The following is a 26,950-nucleotide window of genomic DNA, read 5'->3' as shown; positions in this document are numbered from 1 at the left end:
AGCCAATCACAGCTGAGCTCTGACAAACTGCACCCCTCCAACCTGAATAGAGAATAAATGATGGAGAGTTTATAATGATGGAGAGTTTTTCCAGGGTGTCATCACTCTGAAAATCAAAGTGAAATCGACTTCAGAATCTGACACTACAGAATAAAATGGGAGATGGAGGGCGAGCGAACGAGTGCTGCACTGTGGAGTCCATTACTGGCTCTTGATGATGTTGGTGTCTGGGCCCCCTTGCACCAAAGTAGGATTGCGTCATCCAAGATGAGTCACTAAGCCTTCAGCGTTCAACCAATCCACAACATGTGTGTCCAGGCTTCATGGGTCGCACTAAAAGCCATCCAGGATGAGAAGACACGGATTCATCAAGCCAGGTGAAAGCTCTCCTGGATCAGTGCGCAATGCTCGCGGCTTCATTCCATAGACCCCGGTTATGGAGCTGGGATTGACGGATTGGCCATCTTTGACCTCCTCAGAAGCCTACATGAGGCTCCATGAGGATTTGTGCCTGGGACGGGGATTCAGACTCTCTACCGTCCACTGTCACAACAACAACCTCATGTTACTCTTTGATGTGTCTTTATGTTTCTATAATAATAATAATAATAATAATAATAAACTTTATTTATATAGCACTGCTCATACACAACATGTGCAACCCACAGTGCTTAACAAAATAAAACAAAACAAAACAAAGAAAGGTAATAATAATAAGAAGAAGAACAACAATCATAATAATAACAATGAGAAAAAATAAAAAGCTCCACTGCCCCTCCCCCCACCCCATACGGACCCACCCCTCCCCACCAACGCACACAGACAAACGCCCACCCCCATATTCACACAGACATTAGATAAAACGGCTTGGCACTGAAGAATCTGATGAGGAAAGGCCACTATGGGGAGCCGTTCACACAAGGGGGCATCATGGCCTGCAGCGCCCCTATGGGCAGACCAGGCGTAGCTCCCACCATGGAGGGCCCCCCATGAGGAAACACTGACACTAAAAGTATAAAAGGGAGAATAATCATCATGAGAAATCTGTTGGTGTCTGTACGTCCTGATTAAAATTTGTATTGGTTAAAAGATTGAAGGTAGAGAAGAGAAATCAAGGGTTTTTGCTATTGTTTGTGATGAGGTTGGAGAAATGGGTTATTCTTGCCTGTTTGACAGTTTTATTGTAAGATTTGAGTAGATGACGAAATGTCTCATAATGGACAGTGTTACGAGAGTTAACCACTAGATGGCAGCCAAGTTCCATGCAATATGCAGAGACATCGAGTGCGAGTTGATGACGTTGGCTTCCGGTTGTTTTACCTGATGAGCACTGTTATAACCATAGATATATACAGAAGGCGAGATGTCTTATCCGCGCTGCTGGCCAATGGAATCGAACGTCCGCACTGGCGGCCATCTTGCCACAGTCACCTCGCTCCGCCTCTCTCACTCATAACTATGTATTCTTATTGTGCATGTTCTTTTAAATAGCCCTAAATTGCTCTATTTTCAACCGAATTTCGAGCGGTTTGGTTTGTTATAAAGGTTATAAGCATAGTTATGATACTGCATACTTATTAATGATTTATAACCATAGGCTTTCATGTGAAAATAGCAAACACACGCACACACCCGTATTTAATAAAAACATATATGCTAAACGCTAAACTAAACAAACCAGCACTAAATCGTAACATTAATCAAACAGCTCCAACAATAGCTTACAGATGAAATGTGATCCTACAAGCTTTTGTTTGTGGACAGCGACGATTGCTGCATCCATAAGCGGCACAGAAGTTCGGCATTTTTTCAGTCACCGATTTCCTGTAGAAACCATAATGCATGATGCTGTAGCAAAGCAATCCAATTGTAAATCATTTGCGAATTAAGTTAAATTATATAGAAAAAAAGCTATTCTGTCTCTCCATATGTCAAATTGCTTGTTTTATTTACACCTACCAATCCTAATCCCTTTTATCACAACAAGAAAAAAGACGGACTGTAATCTCAGGTTGTCACCGTTCGACTCTGAATCAAACAGGTGGGGGATGAGATATCAGCAGCTCTAGTTCATTGATCACCGTGTCTCTGCTGCATGAACTGATGAGACTGCATTCATGCAGCAGCAACGTTATAGGAAACGCACCTCAGCGAATAACTACAACCGACACCACAAATATTGTATGTGAACAAAATACTAGTTTGTCCTGAAATAGCTGTTAGCTAAACTTAACTTAAGAAATGAAAATCTTAGTGGTCTCAGTCGTATTAACTTGTGCAGCTGCCATAGCACCGTTGTGTTTTTTTTCTCATAGAAAGCTGCACTCTCAACATGTTCAACCATCCAGAATTATTGCTACATTATGAACGTTTGTAAGAAAGCAAACCGTGTGCAAAGCCGTCAAGTTTTCAGCGAGATCAGAGTGTTAATGTTTGTTCAGATCACTCACGTTCCCTCACATTCACTACATCAGACCGTGACTGCCTGACTGTGGAAAGATGGCGGCCAGTGCGGACGTTTGATTCTGCGCCGTGAGACATCTAGCCTTCTGTATATATCTATGGTTATAACTAGCGGCCATACAATAAAAGTAGCGTATCTAAAAAGATTGCCTGACTGTATAAAAGAAGCGGAAACTTAACGCCGCGGCTGAAGACAGAACAACAAGGCGCTATAAAGGCTGGACGTTTTTTCAATGGAGCTAAACTGCTAAGCTAATACCTGACGTACCATGGGTTTTTCGATTCCTGTACCAGACGCAATGGACATGAAGGGCGACGTATATAACAACTGGACATTCTTTAGAGCACAATGGGAAAACTATGAGATAACAACGCAAGATAACTATATATATATGTATATATATATGTATATATATATATATGTATATATATATATATATATATATATATATATATATATATATATATATATATATATATATATACATACATATATATATACATATATATATACATATATATATACAAATGTGTATATATATATATATATGTATATATGTATATAAAACAAAGTAAAAGTTACCAACAAATAAAAATACATAAATAATAAAAGTGTACAAATACAGAAAATCTCAAGGCGCACACTTGCTATGGTCATCAACCTTTTGCATGGCTGCAGTACAACCAGTGCGCCAGCAGATGACCCCCACGTTCTTAATAAATGAAGCTTCGAGTAATGAACCAATTTTCAACACAATAGTCCAAAAGGGTTCAAAGCCTCATGAAGCCTCGTTTGGACATCACTAGACACAACGGCTTCCACTGTCATTGAATGCTGCAAGCGTCAGTTTAGCCGGCATGGAATACCAAATATTGTCATCACAGACAACGGACAACCGTTCTCCAGCATGGACTTTCAAACTTTTTCAACAGTATGGGACTTCAAACACCTCACATCCTCACCATACCACAGCCAGAGTAATGGTAAAGCTGAGTCGGCTGTCAAAATTGCCAAGACCCTGCTGAGAAAGGCAGTGCATGCTGGTGATGACAGATGGAGGGCCGTACTAGCACGGAGGAACACTTCCACAGAGGGACCCAATAGCTCTCCTGTTCAGCGACTCCAGTCCAGACGCACAGGCACATTGTTACCCTCTCATCCACCTCTGCTGAAGCCGGCTGTGATACAGGGGGTACTTCCTCGTAAGCTGGCACGGGTCACTGCATCGAAGTGGTGATATGACCAACATGCTCACGACAAGCCCATGATAATGCAAGGCGACACAGTTCGGGTCTTCCTACAACCAAATGGGCCCTCTCGCTCCTGGTCACTGGGGATTTGCAGCAACCAATTGCGTGACAGGTCATATGAAGTGGTTGTACAGGACAAGGTATACAGGCGCAACAGGAGGCACATTCGACCAGTGGATGAAACTCTCATCATGCAATCTGATAGTCCCCTGGTGGAAGATGACTGGGACAACAGTCAAACAGACAGCAGACTCGAGCACATAGTTGGTGACAGGAGGGAAGGGGCTTCAGAACTAGAACGGGCTCCAGTGTTGACTGATGTGCCAAGTGTCCCCCAATCTGGACATTTAGGCCTCAAGCAGACCAGAACCAGATCCAACATAAAACCTCCTGAGAGGTACCGCAAAGACTTTGTTGTTTAAACTTTCTGAAGAAGGAATGTCATCTCTTGTTTATTTCTGTGCCACTTTGTTCATGTGGACTGTTCATTTTTTTCTAATGTTTAGGAGAGTGAACTAGTCATTTCTGTTTAACCTGTAGCCAGCTATTGTTGTTGCTGGCCACGTAACTCTCATCCGGTCACTATTGTCCATTTTCAACTGCTTTCTTTCCATATGTTAAAGGAGATGTTACGAGAGTTAACCACTAGATGGCAGCCAAGTTCCATGCAATATGCAGAGACATCTAGTGCGAGTTGATGACGTTGGCTTCCGGGTGTTTTACCTGATGAGCACTGTTATAACTAGCGGCCATACAATAAAAGTAGCGTATCTACAAAGATTGCCTGACTGTATAAAAGAAAGAACGAAACAAGTACAGGAGTTGGGGAAAAAACGCCTCACCCCATCAACAACCACAGAATCAACGAGGCATACGTCCCTGTCACTGTCCCGCCACAAGGGGCGAAACGTCAATGAATGGTAGTTCATGGTTGATGACCCTGCAGCTGACCCGTGGGCACCGAAAGAAGTGCGACAGGCAGCAATGCCAAGCAGGAAATGTCTCCTACCTGTACATTTACAGTAAGTGATAAAATAGCTATATTGCATTTATTTTTCAGTGTTTTAAGAGTCTTTTCATTAAAAAGCTAAATACCATGAAGACACATATTTTGTGGAAACACACCCACTTCCACATTCAGGTGGAGGTCCTCCACCCCCGCGAGATGTCCCGGTGTTGAAACTGTAGGAGGCTGCGACTCTCACTGGAAGTGTCGGGACTGTTCTTCGCTGTAGGGGAGCGCTCCTCGTGGAGCAACTCTACTTCCGGTATAGGGAATGCGTAATGCAGCGTTTTCTTGCTTTGCATCGCTCCTCTGATGAAGTGAATGTTTTTATGTCCTGCAGCGTGTTGTTTTTTTGTTTGTTTTTTTACGTTTGCACCACGATCCTCTTTTTGTACCGTTGTAAACTTGTATTTGTGTTTGTGACTTTGCGTCGTTTCCGTGCTCAAATACGCGATTGTCCCGTATTTGGCAACTAAAAAAGCTGTCCGTAATGAACTGAGACGGGACGCACTTGACTTTGTCTCCACTCCGTCGCCCTGGCAACCCCAGTGTCCACGCTGAGAACTCTGTCCTCCGCAGTTCTTGGCATTTCGGCTCGCAATCCCAGAGGTGGGCAATGGGCATTCATTGCTGAATGTTTAAACCCCCCCCGCTCCTTTGGTTGTGGTTTATTTGGTGTAGACAACTGAGTTTGTCTGTTTTTGTTGTTGGCGTCACCACTTTCTTTGGTTGCTTTTGTTTTCTTTGTTTTCTTGGTAAAATTTTGGTGAAACTTTGGGTTTTCTATTGAGTAGCGATTTTGTTACAGTTTGATTTCCTTTTTAGTTCATTACTATTTTGTTCCCCAGTGATCGTTACCTTTTGTTTTGTGTGTGTGTGAAGACTAAAGAAAATGTTTCTTTTGTTTGAACTATTTAACGCTTGCCTGAGTGTCTCAATGTATTAGTGTATTCATTGTGTTCTCTTTTCTTTTGGACAGGAGTTGGCGTAGCGTGCGGCAGACTGCGTCGGTGGTTCCCCTTCACTTTGCTTTATTTTGCACAGCACGAGGGAAATTTTGCTTTGTAGTGATTCCCTTCGCTTTGTTTATTCCCTTTTTTCAGTTTTTCTTTAGCCTTTCCGCTCGGCTACGTCCAGCCCTGCTCCCCTTATTTTATAGAATTATATAATCCCTATATATGAATTCACGTGATCATGGGTGTTATGATCAATGCTCCCTCTAATTTTCCATGTGTCTGGGCATCCAGACAAGCTCCTTGAGCACACTGAGGACCACTGTGGGCAACATCAGATGTGTACGCTGTGGCCACACACCAGTATCACACCTGTTCAAAACCTTGGATCATAGCAAGTTACATGGCTTATTAAAAGAATCAAATTCCAGCAGCAATTTTCATGAGTTTACTTTGAATAGAAGAGATTTGGCCCACTTCAAATGAAAAAGAGCAAAATCTTGTTGTTGATGAGATGTGTAGTGTGTTATATGTGAGAGTCCTGCTTTAACCATAGGAAGAGTCCTGCTTTGGCCGGGCTGAGGTCCAGTTGTGGCCTGGCTGAGGGTCATGTTGCGTCAATGTGCAGTGGCATGCGCGTGATAGATTGAAAAATAAGCCGAAGTGATATCTCTTCTCTGAATAGACAAGTTAAGCCAGTGTGCTGCAGTTAGCCAGTGAAAATAGAGTGGAGTGGCACCTCTTCACTTTGTTACGCAATCTATGTCAGCGCGGCGCTGCAGCCTGGAAACTTTCTCTGCCTTTTGGACTCATACGGTGCAGCTGGAAGAAAAAAAAACATCATTCCGAAGGCGTAGCGGTGCGCCGCCTAATAAAAGCTCTAAAATTATTAATTAATACGTTTCTGTTGAATTTTATTTTATTTGCTACATAGATTTCCTTGTGCGCTGAGAATGTGCAAGTAGTGCGCGATTGCGCAAGCAAGCAGCTTGGAGGGAACATTGGTTATGATGCAATAAAGTAAATACACTGTGACTCAGTAAAGTACCCATTCTCTACTTGTTCTGTAAAATAGTGGTGTGTGTGTGTGTGTGTGTGTGTGTGTGTGTGTGTGTGTGTGTGTCTGTGTGTGTGTGTGTGTGTGTGTCTGTGTGTATGCCAGATAAATATCAGCTGTTTCCCACATTCACTGATGTGCTTTTGAAACTTTGATCTTGTCTTCATGGTGTTGACTTTCTAAATGTCTGTGGTGAATACATGGAGATCTTGACAGAAGAGAAATCTACCAACAAGCAGAGACTTTATCCGGATTGTCTTGTTGCTTTATTGCTTCAATTCAACAGTTGATCATTGACTTGACATTGTTATGCAGTATAGACTGATGGTATATTTCATGACTTATTGATTGACTGTTGTCACATTGAGCCAACAAGCAGAATCAAAAGACAAAATTCTCTCACAATATTTACATGCATTCATCTGATTGTTGACAAACGGATCAACAGTCAGAAGGTTGATCAAATGGATGAGTTGTTGAAAGGTCAAAGGTCAGGGTGGAAAGGTCCAGAGTGGAAACAGACCTCAGCTGTGTTTCCACAGTAATAAAGTTGTCATGTGGACTAATGACACATTATTAATCTGCGGAATGAATGGGCTGCAGAGGAAGAGAAACAACGTGGCACAAACATCCAGCAGGTGGACAACAGTCACCAGGAGCACCAACAGGAAGTGGCGTCCAGGCCCCGCCCACCCTGTGATTGACAGCCGCAGACACTGGGTAACAAACGTCAAGACAGAAGAAGAATCAAAGGTGAGAATTCAGCTCAGAGTCTCTCTGACGACTTCAGTCACACTTTCATCAACTCAGCTGAAGAACCTGAAGGAACATAAAGTCCAACATGTAGCGGCTGAGTGAAGGAGGTCTGGACTCTGTGGAGGAGCTCCATGGTTCCAGAGACGCTGTAGAAGGACAGAAGACCTGCTCTGTGGTCCAGGTACACTCCCACTCTGGAGGACCGAGGACCTGAGACACGAATACTGATGTTGTTGTGACGAAACCAATATTCACCTGGGTAACAATATAAACTCCAGGATTTGTCATTTGCTGTGTCTCAATTCAGGTTCTGCACCCTTGAGACCGAGTTCCCAGCCTAGAAGGACGGACCAAACCCCGCCTCCCCGGTAACCACTCGGGACGGTCTAGCCTTCGGCATATTTCCTCGTTTCGTCACCGCCGTTCCCTCCTGCTGGCCAACCCCAGAAGTGACCTTTTTATAGTATCACGCTAACCATTGGTTCGCCATCTAACGATGCCGTTGAATGTTCAAATAAATAAAATCCTACCTTAAAAACTGGATACTTTATGTGAAACGTCAATATTTAGATTTATATGTCGTGTCTTAACCAGTACATGCCGCTAATTTCAGCTGACTTCCCAGGATCCCACGATGGTTTGCAGCAGCACGCAAAGCATCATGGGATCGTATCGAAAGGAAAAATAGTGGTATCGCACATCCCTACTTCCACACACACACACACTATACTGTAAATGGCTGCAGTTTCCTTTACAAAAGTGCTACAGACATCATTCAAACATCCACGTGTTTGTCTCATCAAGACCTATATTTTACATTTGACAGCCACTTAAAAAAAACTGCAGGTCAAAAATATGCATCATTTGCATACACAGGCATATGATGATTAGACCTCTTCTCCCTCTTTGTCAACACACAAATGCCTGCAGTTTCCTTTAGAAAAGTGCTACAGACGTCATTCAAACACCTACGTGTTTGTCTCATCAAGGCCAATATTTTACATTTGACAGCATCCTCCCCCAAAAAAAAATGGAGGTGAGAAATCTGCATCATTTGCATAGACTTCTTTCAGCAGATGTCGCCGGGCGTCGGCAGAGGACGGGGGTCAATTGCGGGCGTCGACAGGGGTCAGGCGTCATTGGGGGTCATCGGGCATCACGTCGGCCACGGCGGCTCAGTCCCGCAAACGCTGCCTGCAGCTTTAATTTATTGTTTTGATTTAATTTAATTTATTAGTGTTAATGGCTGCTGAAAAAAGGGGATGAATAGTTCAAATTCGAGTTGAAAGTAAAATATACAAATGTTGGAAGTACTAGTAATCATTACTATGTACAGTTATGCCCATCTGTTATCTTTGTTGGGCTTGAGTTTATGATTATTTTTTTTACCCTGTGCATCTTTTGTTTTGTTAGTAGTACTTGTCATTGCTCCAACACGAATAAACGTTGCGTCCCACTAGATGGCGCATTTGCCTTATTTACAAGCACCACGGTCATCGGAGCTGATCGCTGCCACTCTCAGCAGCGTGCGTCTACTAAGGTCTACTAAGATTCCACAATCTATTACACCTCGTGAGCAAAACAGGCTACAGGTAAAATTAAACATCTTCAGTTGAGCAACTCAGGCAAGTTAAACTGATTTAAAAACAAACAAACACTATAATACTAGGAAAAGAATCCTCTATATGTCAATAAATACAACAGATTGAGTATTCATAAAAAAAAATGCTTACTTTAAATAAGAAAATCCAACAAACCAACAAGTGCAACACTAAAAAGCAAACCAACAATCAAAATAATGCTTAATTGCCTTAGCTTCGTCCCACACTTATCAGCTTAGCTACTAAGAATAACACACATTATTCACCTGGACAGAAGGAGGTTCTGAGGAACATGTTGGTCCTGGAGCTTCCTGGTCAGGATGTTCGGGAGATCCCTCGGGCTCAATGTCTGCAGCGCCAACATATTTTAGAATTGCTCCTGCAGAGACAAAGCTCACTAGATCATCAAGCAAAACAGATCAGAAGCACATTTTCCTATTTTATTATTACAGTGATGTTGCAGTAATATAGGAAAATTAAAAATGTATTTGTTTTTAAATTAAACATTATGATTGCAGTGTCCCTTTAAAGCTTTTACCCAATTACAAAACTGTCACTTTTAAGAGTTTTTGGCATTTCTTTACACACTGTACTAGTTAAAGTAATAAAACTAAGATAAATGACCCACTACCACAATAGTCTAAAATAGTCAACACCATGCCAAATAAAGTATTTCCATAAAATATTTCTTTGAATTATAAAACAGTAGCACATTTCTAATGAAGGGCCTACAAAATACAAACTAAGCTTAGTAAATTCATCCTAAGTTAAGGCTAAAATAACATTAAGAGTCAAATATGTGAGAGACAACTTCCACTGAACAATAACAGGGGACTGACTACAACAACAACTACAACATGCCCTCCCTCCCTCCTTCCCTGTTAGAATGTGAATAAACGGGTGTGGAGTCAATCAGTCATTCCCATGGCAGGATAGGCCAACATGGCAGGATATGGTCAACTTTCATAAAACAAACAAAAACGCTGATTCATGACGAACAAATATTAGCCAGCCAGCTAACATTTATCCGACGCTAGCTAGCTGGCTAGCAGGACAAATAAACAAACTTGGGGGGGGACAACAGCGTTTCACCTCCACCTCTCCAGCCCACATAAACAAATAACTTACCTTTCCCCTTTGCAAGTTTTTCTTGATCAGTTTTCTTTTCCTTCCGTTTTTCCGCACCGCTGGGATAAGTCCTTTTTGATGCCATTATGGTGTCTGTTTGTTTTTAATCCTCTCGCTAACGGGAACGAATGGTAGCTGTCAATCATTCACATCATACCTGTGCGTCGCCGGCCCGCTACGTCAAAACCTGCGTGACAGTGCGGCAAGCCCCCAGAGTCCAAGATGGCGTCCCATTCCTTTCAATGAAGTTGCTCACCCAGCGCATGGCTCCCAAAAACTTTTTGACTTCCGCATTGATGGGATAATAGAACATGCGCAGTTGTGTCAGTGTGGAGACCGTCACGAACCGTACGAAATTCAACGTGGAAATGAATGTATTTTTTACGGAACAACTGACGATTGTTGTTTGGAAATTTTGATGATGATGATGATGATGATGATGATGATGACGATTATTATTATTATATTAATAAAATAGTATTATTATAATAATATACTATTATTTGTGTATTAAACAAGTGAGCAATGTGCCACTGAATAATAAATGATAATTATTTGAAGCAACTCTCTTTGGAAAGCAGACAAAGTAATGAAATGATTGGTCTATTTATTTCATCAGAACTAAAAAATAAAAAATAAAAACTGAACGATCTTGAAAGTTCCTCCCTTTCTCTTGCACCTGTCGACCGGTCAACTTTTGGCTTCTCTACAGTGTTCGAGAAAATGCCGACCTGTGCTGCAATTAACTGTGTCACCCGATCAACAGGCAAAGGGTGCAAAGGACCCACGTTACTTCGGTAAGAATGATTAATGAAATGACTGTAAGGAACTTTTATGCCGCTGACGTTTTTACGTACGTACGTCCGTGTGTGTGTAGCTAACACAAATTTGCAAATATTTTGTCGTCCTCATGGAATTAAACAGCACACCATGTTAATTTATCAGCGAGTGCTCTCTCTTTTCATGCAATTCATCACGCTTAACATGTAATGCTGAATCATGAAAGCTATGGAGCAAAAAATAATAATTACATAAACCACGAGTGAAATAAAATGTGTCATTCATTCAATAAAGATTTCATTCATTCATCTTCTATACCCGCTTATTCCTATTCAGGGTCACGGGGGTCTGCTGGAGCCTATCCCAGCTGTCTTAGGGCGAAGGCAGGGTGACACCCTGGACAAGTCGCCAGTTCATCGCAGGGCCACATAGAGACAAACAACCATTCACACTCACATGCACACCTACGGACAATTTAGAACGTTCAATTGACCTCACGTGCATATTTTTGGAGTGTGGGAGGAAGCCGGAGAACCCAGAGAGAACCCACGCAGACACAGGGAGAACATGCAAACTCCACACAGAAAGGTCCCAGGTCCAGGCCCCGGAATCGAACCCACGACCTTCTTGCTGTGAGGCGGCAGCGCTAACCACTGCACCACCGACTATTTTATTACTCAGTTGAAAATGCCATTTTATTTCATTTAACAAAGCATATCATTATTTCATCATGCATTTAATTGTTTTGTGGTCCTGTGTTTTAGTGCTTCATAATTGTATTCTGTTGTCAAATTTGCCCATCAAAGTCAGATTAGTAATCCTGTACATCAGTTTAAGGAAAACCAATTCTAGGTAATGGATTGCAGATCTTGTAGTGACCTGTTACAATGGAAAGAAATGTATACATAATAAGTACGTCTGTGTGCCCGATATTTTAGCTAACACTAAACTTTCTGCACAACTGTCTGCATTGTGTTCAAGCTTAAATGAGTTAAATATGTTTGCATACCCAATTTTAAGTAAAATTACACAAAAAAAATTTTGGAATGTTTTGCTTTTTACAGCTTTCCTTTTGGGGACAGAAAAAGGTTGCACAAATGGGTGGAAAATGTGAGAAGAAAAAACTGGACACCCAATGACAACTCCAGGCTGTGTGCTCTTCACTTTGAGGAGAAATCTTTCATTTTGCGTGGTTAGAGAAAGTGCCTAACTTCAACAGCTGTACCAACCATTTTTAGTTTCTTCAAATCAGGTAAGAGCATGGCTACCAAACAAAAGGTAAGTGAGTCACACACACACACACACACACACACACACACACGTGATTTTGATCAAATCTTTGACCACACATATTCTAAAAAATGTAAAGAGGTGTCAGAGATCTTTGAAGAAGACAGTTTTCTCGTGATTCAGGAGCCATGTGACAGCCATACTGTGTCTGATGTACATGTAGAGGTCACAAATGATGTAGAGATCACCAATGATGAAGAGGTCACAAATGATGAAGAGGTCAGAGCAACAATGAAGGGATTTTACATTGACTGTTCAGTTAACATGTTCAATGTTAAAATATTCACATGAAAAAAACTTGAAAATCGTTACGGCAGACGTAAAAAAAAATTTGTAAGAAAGTGTTGAAAGTTATCTTGAAATCATTTATGAGGATACTCATTATAATATTGATGAAGTGTTATTTCATGTTTTGTTGGCTGTTTCAAGGGTTTATTTAGTTTGTTGTGACACAATCTAAGGTTCAATTTGTAAAGAAATAAAAGTTCTTGTGAAAAAAGATAGTGGTCAAAGTGATATTAGTGTTATTTGTGTTTGTGTTTTTTGTAGTCTTGTCTGGATTTGTCCTGTTTGTTTCTGGTCTGTGTTTGTGTTCCCACTCTTGGCCTGCATCTTGTCGTGGTGAGTGGGCTTTTAACTAAGACAGGACAATTATATTATATTGTCTGAAGCCAGCAAAATAGTCATTATGAGAATTATAACTGAAGCACACTAAATAATACACCATCAGTCACATTTTGCTTTTCTGTTATTAATCTAATGTGTGTTATGTCAAGCCTCCACAGTGGCGTGCTGCAGTCAGGATGAGACGAACAAGGTGAATGGATGGACGGATTGATGAGCCCAGCGAGCCTCCACCATCCACAGACAAGCCAGTCCCATCTTCCACCCAGAGAGATGTCTCTTCCATCTATCTTTGCCTGCCAGGGAAATGCAACCAAACATAGTAATTACAGATGGTGTTGTCTCTGTTAAAGTGACACATGGAAAAATAATAATAATAATAATAATAATAATAATGATAATAATAATAATAATAATATATATATGTTTTGTGATTCATGTTCATGACAATAACAATCAAACAGATTTTCTTCATTCTTCCAATGAGTTTCGCAAACAAACAAACAAACATGGAATTTTCCCTGGATCACACAAATACATTTGTAGATTATATAAAGACAATTATAAAACACATTTGTTGTGGTTTTATATTAAAGCAGATAGTCAAACGTAAATGTAGCATGGTAATGTTGCGAAGACACATTTATTTTTGTTTTTCTTTGTTTCTTTAGAAGCTTTTATTTTGGTTTTCTGTGGAAGCACAATAGACAACACACATGTTAACGTCCGCTACTACGGTTTGCTCCGCATACGTCTCACGAGCCACTTGAGAGACTTCCTCTCGAGCGTTATCTACTTTTTACATTTCAAAACACAGATCCATACCCGACTTCGACTTGAACTTATTAATCATGTCGTTTCCCACATTCAATCTTACTCGTATATGTTTAAATATTCACATTTCTACTGAATAAACATCCCATAACGTTAAACGAACACTAACGTAACCGAGCGTCAACCCCGCCTCCTGGTAACCTAGCAATGGGCTAGCCGTTGTTTCCTCTTTGCTAGGTAATCACTCAGAGACGATACATTCAAAACGTAAATTTAACTCACATACCCTCGATCTCAGACTTCAATTACGAAACAGCCACACATACATTTGCTCTTATTTTCAACCATTTCCCCTTCTCACCTGTGGAAGCACAACAGACAACACACATGTTAACGTCCGCTACTACGATTCGCTCCGCATAGGTCTCACGAGCCACTTGAGAGACCTCTCTAGCGTTATTCCCCGGGGCGAACACGACCTCCACTGGTAGAAGTGGGTAACTGCACCCTGCTCACTGATCACTCTCACACACGCCACAAACCACAACAAAAGCAGGAACAGTGCTTTGCCACAATTATGCTACATAAACACGTCCTGATCCCCTCTGGATCCTCTTTTCCGGTCCTCGTGATCACTCTCTTGGCTGCGATGGGCATGGTTCTGCCCGCGGTGTCTTCCTTTGTCAGGGCATTCTCTGGCCCAGTGATTTATGCGGCCGCAGATGTGGCACGCCCCCTTTTCGCCTCTGTCTCCGCTAGTCGCCCTTCGTCGGTTGTCGTTGTTCCTGTAGGGCCGTCTCGCCGTGTCACTGAGGTGCTTCATCATGGTGAGGGAGGCACGCTTTATCTTCTTGTCCTCTGCATCGCTGGCCTCCTGCAGAAGCCTCTCAGCGTGCACTGCATGACGTCGGACCTCTGTCAGCCGGGCATCTTCAATCCCCACACAGCAGTTTCTGTTAACTGCTTTGGCGATCTGGGGGAGCAGCCCTTGTCTGAAAGCAGTGATGAGGCTGGCCGTTTGGTTGACGGCAGTCCTGATGAACGTGGCGACGCTGCGGCGTCGGTGCTGGAGTGCGCAGGGTTGTACGGTGGTAGCGTTGGATGAGGGCAGGCGGGAGGAGGGAAGACAGGCATGTCCAGGAGAGGGTCCCTCGGGCCTGTAAGAGAAGGATACAGACGATTTGGTGCATTTGAATGCTCGTGTGTGAGCGGCTCCTTTTCTCCCTCCTCTGGGGAGTGTGTGTGAGTGTGTGCACCCTCTGCCGTTATCTCTGTCACCCCTGTGCTCCAGCGCCCAGCGCTGTTCACACGTTTCTTTACTTGTTTCCTGTCCCTGACCTCTGCTTCAGGTTTCCAGAATGAAAAACACCTTTCATGATCTTTGATGATTTGAATCTCCCACCTGTTTTTCTTTTTTGTAACCTTTCCCTCGGCTATATTCAGTTTATCCCGGAGGTTTCTCAATTCCTCCATACTCAGTGATCCCCCCTCTGGGAAACCATACTTTTCAACCCAAACATCCAACATATCAAGACAATCTGGACCGTATTTTTTCCGCATGTCGTCCACAATTTGTCCCCCCTGGGGAACTGCAGCAGCCACTTTGCTCTGGTTCTTCCCCATCCCTGTCTAGACTTATTACTTGTAGCTGCACAGGCGTCCCTGTGCCCCCTTTTTTTACTCAGGCGCAAAAAGGTAGAGAAAAAATTCACCCCTTCGGTACTTAGTCACCAAAGGTTTTGCCCGCTCAGCCCTCACCAACCTTCTTGGATATCTGGTGAGCGGGACAGGCCCGCGATATGACCTTGACTGGCGCGATATTATGATTTAGCGTACGTTACGCTCAACGTCATTCCGTGCGGCAGGTAAAAAAAAAGGTGGTGTTGTCCTGGGTGTCCCAATTCCATCGCAAGCCGATCGGAGCCGATTATCACCTGGGTCGTTTGTCGGGTTGGTTGACCCGTTTTGTCGTGCAACAGCTGCAACAGGCTTCAATTTACCGACGCCTTACACATGTGATGGCATGGAGACTGTGCATTGTAGCAACATCAGTCCCCTCAGAGAGAATCTTCTCCAAAACAGGGCAGATATTTACAGAGAGAAGAAACAGGATCAGCCGCACAAAGATGAGGCTCTTGCTTTTTCTCATTGTCAATCTTCACTAAAGGACAAAACTGTTCTCTGAATGCTGATTTTTTTTTCTTTTTGTTTTACACATTTTAATTCATATTTTGTTGTGTGAGTTTCTGTAAGCGTATGTTGTTTGACTTTACATTTGTGTAGTAGTAAAAAACTAAACGTTTAAAATTGGTAATAGTTATTTAGATAGAGGCACCTAGACCCACCTGTGGGTCATAACACCCCCTCTCTTAAGAACTAAACCCTATTAACATACCTACAAACAAAACTAAACAAGAAAAACCTCAGTTCCCCTGAAATAAGAATTCCGCAGCTAGTCCACATGTACACGTGATAACGCATCTGCCAACACATTATCAACCCCCCTTCCTGTGGCAAATCTGGAGATTGAAGTCTTGCAGGAGCAGAGACCACCGCATCTACGGCTGGTTTGATTGCGCATCCTATCCAGGACCACGAGGGCATTATAGTCTGTAAAAACCTGACCCCAAATTAACATCAAGATGGGCACTGCCAGAAGGAGAGCCAAAGCTTCTTTCTTAACTTCCCAATATTGACTCTGTGTGCGTGCTGCTTACTTGTGGCATGTCCCTCTACTTCTATGTCATGGTGCAAAACTGACGTATGGCGGGGGTGGTCAGAAAACAATAGTGGGTGGCTCTCAATTAATTTAACAATATCATGACGGGCTGATGCAGGCAAATGGGACAAAAACAAGCTTAAGTTATTCATAATTTCAGAGTTTCCCAGGCGCGCCGAAGGAACACCGATTTTTTTTTTTTTTTTTTTTTTTTTTTTCAATGAGCCCTCCCTCCGCCAATGGGCACGGAGGGGGCGGAGGCTCAGACGACACATTTTTCCTAGCGACGTAACGCCCGGTTCACACTGGACACGGAAGCGCCACAAAGCGCCGCAAAGTGCCGAGAGCTTCCATTCGGCGCCCATGTTAAGCAATGTAGTAGTTCACACCAGACGCGAACAGGCGCGCGGCTCCCCTCGCGGATCGCGCCATGCATTTAACGTCAGTTCACTGGACGTGGAAGCGAAGCGCCGCCGAGCGCTTCCATTCGGCGCCCACGTTAATCAATGTGGTGGTTGCGCGGCTCGCGGCATGCATTTGTTGTTTCGGCGTCTGCTCTATTTCGTGCGCGAGCCGCGAGCGATCCTCGTCAATAGTACAGGAAGTCGCTCAATAAAAACGAGAAAATCCGGTGAATTTTCAAAATAAACTAATTTCAAAAATAAAAACCCAATGACAAATTCGATCATATATCATATTTGTATGTTATATTTGTCAGTACATTGTATCAGAGTGCGAGAGAGATTAAACACACACACACACACACACACACACACACACACACACACAGAGGAAGACTTGATCAAAATACGTCTGTTTGATCCTAGAGATGCCGGTCAATGATCATTATGAAAGAGGTCTTGTCTTGAGATGGACACCTGAGAGCGTGTTTCTATTTATTTACACACACACGCACAAAAGTGAGCTATGGAGCGGGCTGGCTACGGGGCGAGGGGGGGCGATGACGAAAATGATTTTTTTTATTTTATTTTTTTTTAAAGAAAAAAAAAAGAAGTGAAAAAGTGGGAGTGAAAAAAAGAGTGCAGCTGAGCAGAAGCGCTTGTCGACCGTCGCGGAGCTGTTCGCGTCTGGTGTGAACCAGTTGGAGCCTCGCTCGCGAAATTCGTTGGCGCGGCGCTTCCGCTTCCATTGAAATGAATGGCACGAGCCGCGCGCCTGTTCGCGTCTGGTCTGAACCACTACATTCAGTGCGTTTACATGGCACTAGAGAAAATCTAACTATTGCCTTAGTCCGATTATGATCGGAGAACTCACGTGCATGTAAACACCTTACTCCGATTATGATTGGAGTTTGAGAACTCCGATTAGGACACCCAGATAATGCGATTGGAATTCGAATTTCTCTGCCATGTATACGCCTTAATCGGACTATTAACTGGACAATGCGAGTGCGCATGCGCCACGCCTCGCTCTCGCGACTCATGACCGCACAACTACGTCGTCTAACAAAACAGACGGCGTGAAACAACCTGGCAAACGCGAATAAGAATGTTGACATTTGGAGAGAGGATGAGACCGGGGCGATGCTTTCTCTTCTAAAAGAGATGGACATATTAAAATAACGCGCAACGGAGACCTTTTTAAAAACGGTAGCGCAGCAAATGCAGGGCTCCGGCTTTACGCACCCCTGAACAAATACGTATTCCTTCGTATTTATATTTCTACCTTTTCGTTCACATTTTTTGTAAGTTAGAAGAAATTTAACTTTGTAAATAAAAGCACAGCAAAGAGATGTTTTCCTGATTTGTTTTTATTTGGGTAATTTCGCTGTTATTCTGCTGGAAACGGCCTGCAGCGGCACGAGCTTCCTCCACAGTCGGCACTTTAATGAGCGTGTGTATAACTGAAGACACCGTTCCTTTGCAAAACCTGTACACAAACTCTCCCACCAGTCTGCTCCGAACCCGAATCCAACAAGAACGAGAGTTTGGGGTCCGTAGCGACGGCACAAAGCGTAGCATCGAAGTGTTGTTGTAGTCCTCCAACAGCAAACAACGTTCTTGTCTGCCTTTTAAAATAACCAGGAGCACAAGAAATAGGGTACACCTTATCTGCAAAGCAAGTAACACGTACATTATGAACTATCGTTCCATATCATAATAGATTTAATATGTCAACCGAAAGCAGCTGACCGGCTGAAAAGACTCACTCCACCCCCTAGTGTTGGGAGGAGGACCCGTCAATAATTTGAATTTCTCAGTTGCATGGATACGGGGACCAAGGTGAGAACTCCGATTGGACGAGAAAACCGAATGATTGCTTAGTCCGATTAAGCTCTGCATGTAAACGCACTGATTGATTAACATGGGCGCTGAATGGAAGCGCTTGGCGATTCGCAGCGCTTCGCTTCGCGGCGCTTCGCTTCGCGGCGCTTCCGCGTCCTGTGTGAACCGGGCGTAACTTTTCAACATTTTGACGTGGGACGATCGTTTTCTATCAGGAGTGTGCACTACATAATCTGTATTGGAAAGTTTGCGCTCCACGACATACCGACCAGAAAAAACAGCCTGCAAACCGGAACCGGGTAACGGCAACAATACCAACACACAACGCCTGTCTCAAAAACTCGAGCCACAGCTTTCTTGTCAAACTGCCGCTTCATTTTAGACTGGCTGGCGACAAGAGTTTGGTGAGCAGTTTCACAAGCACGATGCAAGCGTTCACGGAAAAAAAATTACGTAATCTAACACATTATTCTCTACTCGTTTAACATCGGAAAGCCACTTACCCCTTAACAGACGCAAGGGTCCTCTCACCGAACACTAAATCAGCTGGGCTGAACCTGAGGGACTCCCACACATACAATCGACGACTGAAGATACACTTTATGCTGCGGAACCATCACTGTGCTCATCCCAACCCCCCAACCCCCCCCCCCCCCCCACACACACACACACACACTCACACTAAAATATACGAATTGCAGTAGGTTGGTTTTGCTGCTCTTGGTTGTCCGTTAGTTTTTTGAGAGTTCGTAGTAGATAGATCCCTAGATAGTAAGTTTGATAGATGGATAGAAATAGATAAGTTAGTTAAAGTTACACACACGCACATATATATATATATACATATATATATTAACCTCTTTCAATGAACTCCAAAACATACATGGTCAAAATCCATATTATTATTATGTTGTTGTTTTTTTTAAATGCTCATACAAAACAAAAAAAAAGTGTCACATCCACTTGTAGTGCATTATTTTTGCCAGCAAGCTTCTCTTGTTACACTGACCACATTGACCCATATTGTCCATATACTCACCTAAATCAGGTACCCTGCAAGGGCAACGACCTTCCCAGAGGTGATCGCTGGAGTGACGTGCAACCAGCACGTGACCTCTACGACGAGCTTCCACCCACGGAAGTGCCATAGGAGGACACGGATTAAATAGTATGGCTTGTCCACCAGAAGGCTGTATTATGGTGTACATAATATAAAACTTCAGCCCAGTTCTGCTTGTATTGCATTGGATTGGTTGGTGTTCCTGAAGTTTCATTTTTCGTCCCTTTTTATTTTTTACATCCATGTTTGTGATGAAATTGTATTGTGAATCGCTAGCTCGCATTGCATGCTGGGAAACAGCATCACTCAAGGAAGTTTTGGCTTCGCTGACACGGTCCTGAAGGGAAGTGGGTTTTAGTGCACTGGAACGGGATGAATGTGTTCAATCAAGCAGTACAAACCTGATTAATTGTCTTAATACTTCACTTCGAATGGCCATATTGTTTAGGGTTAGAATTAGATGACAACTTCTTCACAATATTTGCAACTATTCAATTTGACCAGCAGGTGTCAGTAGAAGACGAAATTTCATGTTGACTATTTCCTAATGGAAGTGCTCTCTTTACGTTGGATTTTTCTCATAATTATTTGAAGTGTAGGCCTGTATCTGCACACAATTTGGAATTCGTCCCAGCGCCCTGAGCTGTAAATTTGGACGGTGTAAAATGAAAATGGCCAGCTGCAGCAGAAAAGTGGACCCATATATATGTGTATATATATGTATATATATATGTATATATATATGTATATATATAAATATATATATGTATATATATATATATATATATATATATATATATATATATATATATATATATATATATATATACATATATATGTGTATATATATATATATATATATATATATATATATATATATATATATATATATATATATACATATATATATACATATATATACACATATATATGGGTCCACTTTTCTGCTGCAGCTGGCCATTTTCATTTTTGTATATCTGCAATTCATATTTTAACGGTTTATATAGACCCCTCAGGCTCCATTCAAAATGGGGGTTATTGTAGGAGAGTTGCAGTCAACTGAGATTTGGAGAGAGTTTGGATTACTAGATTTTGGATAGTGTTTATAGTTTCGAGTGTTTGAGACTAGATAGCGTTTAGTTTGGAGATAGTTTTGAGAGCTTAGGGAGAGAGTGAGGAGAGGAGAGGTGATAGGATGGAGCCCCCTGTCCTGTACATCAATGTCCATGTTACACAAGCATCTATGCCAGGGGTGCCCATTACGTCCATCGCGATCTACTGGTCAATTGCGAAGGGAGTTTGGGTCTATCGCATGGAGAGAGAGAGGGAGAGAGGGAGTGAGTGTGAGAGAGAGAGAGAGAGATCCGCGTCAATTACAGCAGGTAGAATCGTTCAGGCAGGATTAGAAAACACGGTGGATCTGGTTGATTTTGGTCATAATGTACGATGTGCTGGATTTTGTTCGTATATGTGCTGTGCTTTACATTCATTCATTCATTCATTTTCCATACCCGCTTAGTCCCGAACTCAGGGTCACGGGGGTCTGCTGGAGCCTCTCCCAGCTGTCTTAGGGCGAAGGCAGGGGACACCCTGGACAAGGGTGTCCAGGGTAAATGTGACGTATCGGCTTCGGCACAATTCAGATCAAATAAAGACCAGACAGGGACAGGAAAAAGAGTTTTGCTGTTGTTTTACACGCAAAACTACCGGGGTTGTCGCGTGAGCTTGCAATCCTGGCGTAAACTGATGGAGACGCCTCGCTCGGAAAATGCGCTTCAAAGTGCACACGCACTGCAGACGCGCCGAAGATGCTGGGAGATGCTGCTGGCAAAACGTCTGCGTCACACACACACGCACACCAATTATCCCTAACCTATGCGCTGGAAAACACAAAACTATACAGCAAAACATCTTAACGTAAACACACTTTTATTGATAAAATCAAACATAGGCAGATATAACCTAAACAATTTTAAACCATGAGTTTTCTGTGCAATGATGAGCATAAATGCACATGGGAACATGTTGACCCATTTAATCCTCTCTTTCTTTATCATTGGACTACAAATATATTTCTGAATGAATATGTTTTCCTGTTTTATAGGAGGTGGATCTTTTTGACTTGCTCATTTTAAAAGTAGCTTGCATGTTGAAAAAGTGTGAGCACCCCTGATCTATGCCCTTTTCCAAGTCCCACAATCACTTTCACTGTCATCTGCCTGATTACACCCATGCCATTTTCAGAAAAAAATTGCACAAACAGAATACATTCAAAAAATGTATCATACACATAGTTATCAAGTCAAGTTATTTATTTATTGTCATTGTTGAACAAAGTTAACAACAAAATTTGTTTGGAGCATCCCCATAACCACTGGCATCAGTACCCATAAAATAATCATAAATAAGTGAGAAAAAAAAACAAAAATATATATATAATTTATGTACAGAAATTATTTGGTCATTCATTTTTTGCAATTCATAGTCATTCCCTACAGACATAACAGACACAAAAATTCAATCCATCACACGTGGTTCAGACACAGCTTGCCTGTGATTGTACATTTGGCCAGTAGGTGGTTTCGTGTGCACATGAAACTTCGAGAAATGAACCGTTTCTCGAACCAGTTGGCTCAAGTGGTTCAATGCCTCATGAGGCTTCACCTCACCATCACTACAGTCACTGCATCCTGAATCAGTCACACTCAAAGTCGCACACCACCTCTGCTTTGTTCTGGACTGTGGAATGGGCAATATTAATTTAATCTAATTACATTCTGTTTTATTACTTTATGTCTATTTTAATGCTCTTTATTGGTGCTGAATGGAAGTGTGGTTGTTGTTTTATGAGCTAATGGATAGACAGGTGGCCTATAACATAAGACGCTTAAATGAAGTGAATAGGATATGTCCACAATGTCAAGAAAGGAAGCAGGGTGTCTTTAAAATCGATAACATTTGAATAAGTATTAAAAGTTGAGTTGATGTTATACTTGTATTGACATTATGAGTAATTTATACAACCTTTCCCAGGAACTTTTCCCAATGATGAGGTTGAGGGCCCATCATCTGCAATTCAGCATTCTGCAGGTAGTCAACACCAAAACAAGTGTATTCAGCTGTCATAATCCTGTTTGTAAATAATACATATAAACTGTGTACTTGTAATATAAGTCAAACTTTGGTAACTTGAATATAATTCTCACAAAGGGATTTTTCATGTGTATGCACTTTGTATCTGTTATGAATTTAAAAAAAAAAAACATTCATAACTAAACTCAGTTGTTGGTCTCCATCTCTATAAGTTAACAAGGATACATAGATACCTATGAAACACTTGTTTATCTTGCTGAAACTAATACTAGGTTACTAGTACTAGATACACCAGTATACTCTCCCGGAGCACAGATCAACCCACTCAAACAAACAAAAAGCATTTTACTCAGTCAGATAAGATTACTAAATGCTGGATGATACACTGTTTTGTGCATTATTTGGGTAAATAAAATAGTTCTATTATTCATACCTCCGCCTACCATTTATTATTACCGAAGGCATAGGGCATTTAAAAAAACAAAACAAATGTCATTCCGGTGTGCCACCCTTCCACAGTCTGTGCCCCGAGCTTGCCCCCCCAAGAAAAAAATTCTAGGACCGCCCCTGTTTCCAACACTGTGGATGCTCGGTTGTTTATTGCAGCAGACAGATAAACAATTAAACGGCTAAAGCCATCTATTCCACCGTGAATGACAAATCTCCAGCTTTTGGTAAAAAAGGGAGAGAAGATGGAAAGAGAAATCTAAAATATATAAGGCATCAGATAGCTAATTGAAAAAGGTTCATGCACAGCTTATTTGACACAAAAAAGGTATGGTACAAAGATGAAAAGATTTGGAGTGGGTAGAAAATCTCAATGTTTCATTTGTTCAAGTATTTAAAAACAGTTTTGAAAAATACCGTATTAATTTGTGGTTTCCATCTATGTGCCACATTGCATTTGGTGCAGGAACAGAATACTGCCTCCGTCTTAGTGTGCGATTGGCCAAGGCTCGCACTTCAGTCCCAATTGGGTCCACTCTTCTTAAGGAATCACGTACTCTTTGAACTACAACAACAGCAAAAAAAAAAAGAAAGACAAACTACATAAAATATTAAAGGCACAAATCCGTGTTAACACAGATAATGCTGACAAAAGGTATGATTTCATTTATTAAATACCCCCCCTTTCTTTTTTTAAATATACCGCCATTCTTTTTTTAATCATCCATGTAAGCACTTTTAGCTACATTTTGTACGGAAAGCGTTATACCAATAAAGCTAATTATATTTGTTTGTTTCGGTTAAACTGATGCTCAATACAGATTACTGAATACATTCATGTGGGGATCAACTTCATATCAAACTTACTTTGCACTCGTAATCCCCTGGCATGAAGGAATGCTCTCATCATTCTGTACCCTGTGTTTGGGTGACTGAGTTGGATTTCTGCAATGACGGCATCCAGCTCTTCATCACAAAGCGCTGAATACATGTCCGACATTCTAAACAAACAAAGAATAATTCCTGAAATTTTACTTGGCAAGAGCCAAAACATATATAATAATAATAATAATAATAATAATAATAATAATAATAATAATAATAATAAACTTTTATTTGTACAGCGCTAAATCACAACCAAAGGCGTCTCAAAGCGCTTTATACAATCGTATAATATATGATATATTATATATTATATTATATATTATATACTGATATATGATTAAAAGCGTCCATTTTCACTGCACCATTTTGACGTGTATTTGTTGTATCATTAGTGTTATTAGGTACAAGTGTTGCTGCGTTCATTGCAAGGTTAACGTCATTTGCGTCAATAGATATGGAAAACAACTACACTTAAGTTTAAAAGAAATGTGCACGTTTTGTAAATGGCAATTTTTTAATATTATTATTATTATTATTATTATTATTATTATTATTATTATTATTATTAGTGTTCTGTTAAGGTGAAACAACAAAGAAGCCTTTAAGTCTAAATTGTTTAATAAATAGGTTAAGAGCAGTTGGTGTAAGTATCAAAGTCATTTCATTTATTTGTTGCATTAAGAGAAGCATTTATAGAGCGTCGTTGCCACCTACTGGCATCTTTCGGTAGTATTTCTGTTGTAATTTTGAAGCGAACTTTATACCGGAAGTAAGACACGGGAAACACACTGCCAGCGTTTTCTGATGAGCACCCGTTCCTGTAAACCAGTGTTTGTGTGCCGCGAGATATTGTCAGGCGTGCCGTGGGAAATTATCCCATTTGTGTGCCTGTGCAGTCTAGCGCCTGGCAGAGTAATCATGTAGTACTCTTCCATACCAGTAGGTGGCAGCAGCAGGTAGCTAATTGCCTTGCGCTTGGAGACAAGGAGAGAACAATTCTGGGAAAAACGGGACGGGTGGCAACACTACGCTGAACTTGTGGCTAAATCAAAAAAGTCCCACACTGTGGCAGAGCAATTAATACTTCCCGCCTGCAAAGCCATTGTAAATGAGACGCTCGGACCCGAAGCGGCTAAAGAAATAGCCAAAGTCCCTCTCTCAGATAACACAATCTCCAGACGTATGAATGAGATGTCTGCAGACATCGAAAGTGTGGTTTTGGACAAGATCCCTATCAGTAAGAAATTTGCCTTGCAACTTGATGAGTCTACTGATATAAGTGTTGTTGCAGATTCTGAAGTCGACATTTCACTTTGATTTTCAGAGTGATGACACCCTGGAAAAACTCTCCATCATTATAAACTCTCCATCATTTATGCTCTATTCAGGTTGGAGTATTGCAGGTTGTCAAAGCTCAGCTGTGATTGGCTGCTCTCAGCTCCGAAGTCCAACCCCTCCCACCTCAGACACCTGGACCTGCGTGAGAACCTGCTGCAGGATTCAGCAGTGAAGGAGCTGAGTGGTTTTCTGCAGAGTCCAGACTGTAAACTGGAGACTCTGAGGTCAGTTCACCCTCTTCACTCGACAACTTCTATCACTCTTGTTGTTGTCATCATGATTTGCACTTGACTGCTGTTGGAAATTCAATTTGCAGACACTGGTTTGTGTTTGAAATGAATGAAACTGGGTTTAAAGGTACAGTGTGTAAAATCCTCCCATCTAGTGGTCAGCTTGCAGATTGCAGATTCTGAAGTGGACATTTCACTTTGATTTTCAGAGTGATGACACCCTGGAAAAACTCTCCATCATTATAAACTCTTCATCATTTATTCTCTATTCAGGTTGTGGTGCTGCAGTTTGTCAGAGCTCAGCTGTGATTGGCTGCTCTCAGCTCTGAAGTCCAACCCCTCCCACCTCAGACACCTGGACCTGGATGGGAACCAGCTGCAGGATTCAGGAGTGAAGTCACTAATGGATCTTGTCCACAGCAGAGACTATCAACTGGAGAGTGTGAGGTCAGTACTGGTTTGGAACCATTGGATGATGGTTCCAGCACCAAAGCCAGTTGATCCCACAGCAGAGGTCCAGTGTTCTCAGTCACAGTGTGAGAGGAGGATGGTGACGTCCAGCTGCTCCTCATTCATCCAACATCTGCTGCCAAACTGCTTCTTCTCTCAGTTCACCACCCAATTATTGATCAGTTCATCTTCATCAGGCCTCAGTATCAGTCCAACACTCCATGGTCACATGACCTTCACATGTTCCACACTAGACATGTGACTGAGAGTCTGCTTCTTCTCACCAGTCACTCCACCATCTCCATCAACAGTCAGCGTCTCTGTGATGATGCGTTCAAGGACCCTGAGTCCTGACTCCTGCTGTCTCTTCTTCTCTCTACAGGTGGAGGTGAGGGAGGATGAGGAGGAGACTGAAGAGGAGCGCTCCATCTAGTGGTGGCTGACAGAACTACAACAAGTGGAGCCAAACAGCAAGCTGTGTGTCACGACTAGTGATGGTGAGGTGAAGCCTCATGAGGCATTGAACCACTTGAGCCAACTGGTTCGAAGCTTCATGTGCACACGAAACCACCTACTGGCCAAATGTACAATCACAGGCAAGCTGTGTCTGAACCACGTGTGATGCATTGAATTTTTGTCTGTTATGTCTGTTGGGAATGACTATGAATTGCAAAAAATGAATGACCAAATAATTTCTGTACATAAATTATATATATATATATATATATATATATGTTTTTTTTTCTCACTTATTTATGATTGTTTTATCGGTACTGATGCCAGTGGTTATGGGGATGCT

The 26,950-nt window shown here is 41.9% G+C and overlaps 1 protein-coding gene across 1 annotated transcript; it reads left to right on the top strand.

The window, feature by feature from the left end:
* Positions 1 to 487: 487 nt before the first annotated feature.
* LOC142895950 (ribonuclease inhibitor-like) lies at positions 488 to 26,614 on the top strand. The gene is made up of 4 exons (XM_076037324.1): positions 488 to 507; positions 25,522 to 25,695; positions 25,975 to 26,148; positions 26,534 to 26,614. The coding sequence occupies exons 1-4, from the start codon at positions 488 to 490 to the stop codon at positions 26,541 to 26,543; spliced, it is 378 nt and encodes a 125-aa protein (XP_075893439.1). The 3' UTR covers positions 26,544 to 26,614.
* Positions 26,615 to 26,950: the final 336 nt, after the last annotated feature.

The sequence above is a fragment of the Nelusetta ayraudi genome, unplaced genomic scaffold (genome assembly GCF_046127955.1).
Source record: "Nelusetta ayraudi isolate G7.1 ecotype Tasmania unplaced genomic scaffold, CSIRO-AGI_Nayr_v1 ptg000050l, whole genome shotgun sequence".
NCBI lineage: Eukaryota > Metazoa > Chordata > Actinopteri > Tetraodontiformes > Monacanthidae > Nelusetta > Nelusetta ayraudi.
This window is presented reverse-complemented; position numbering and strand designations above follow the sequence as displayed.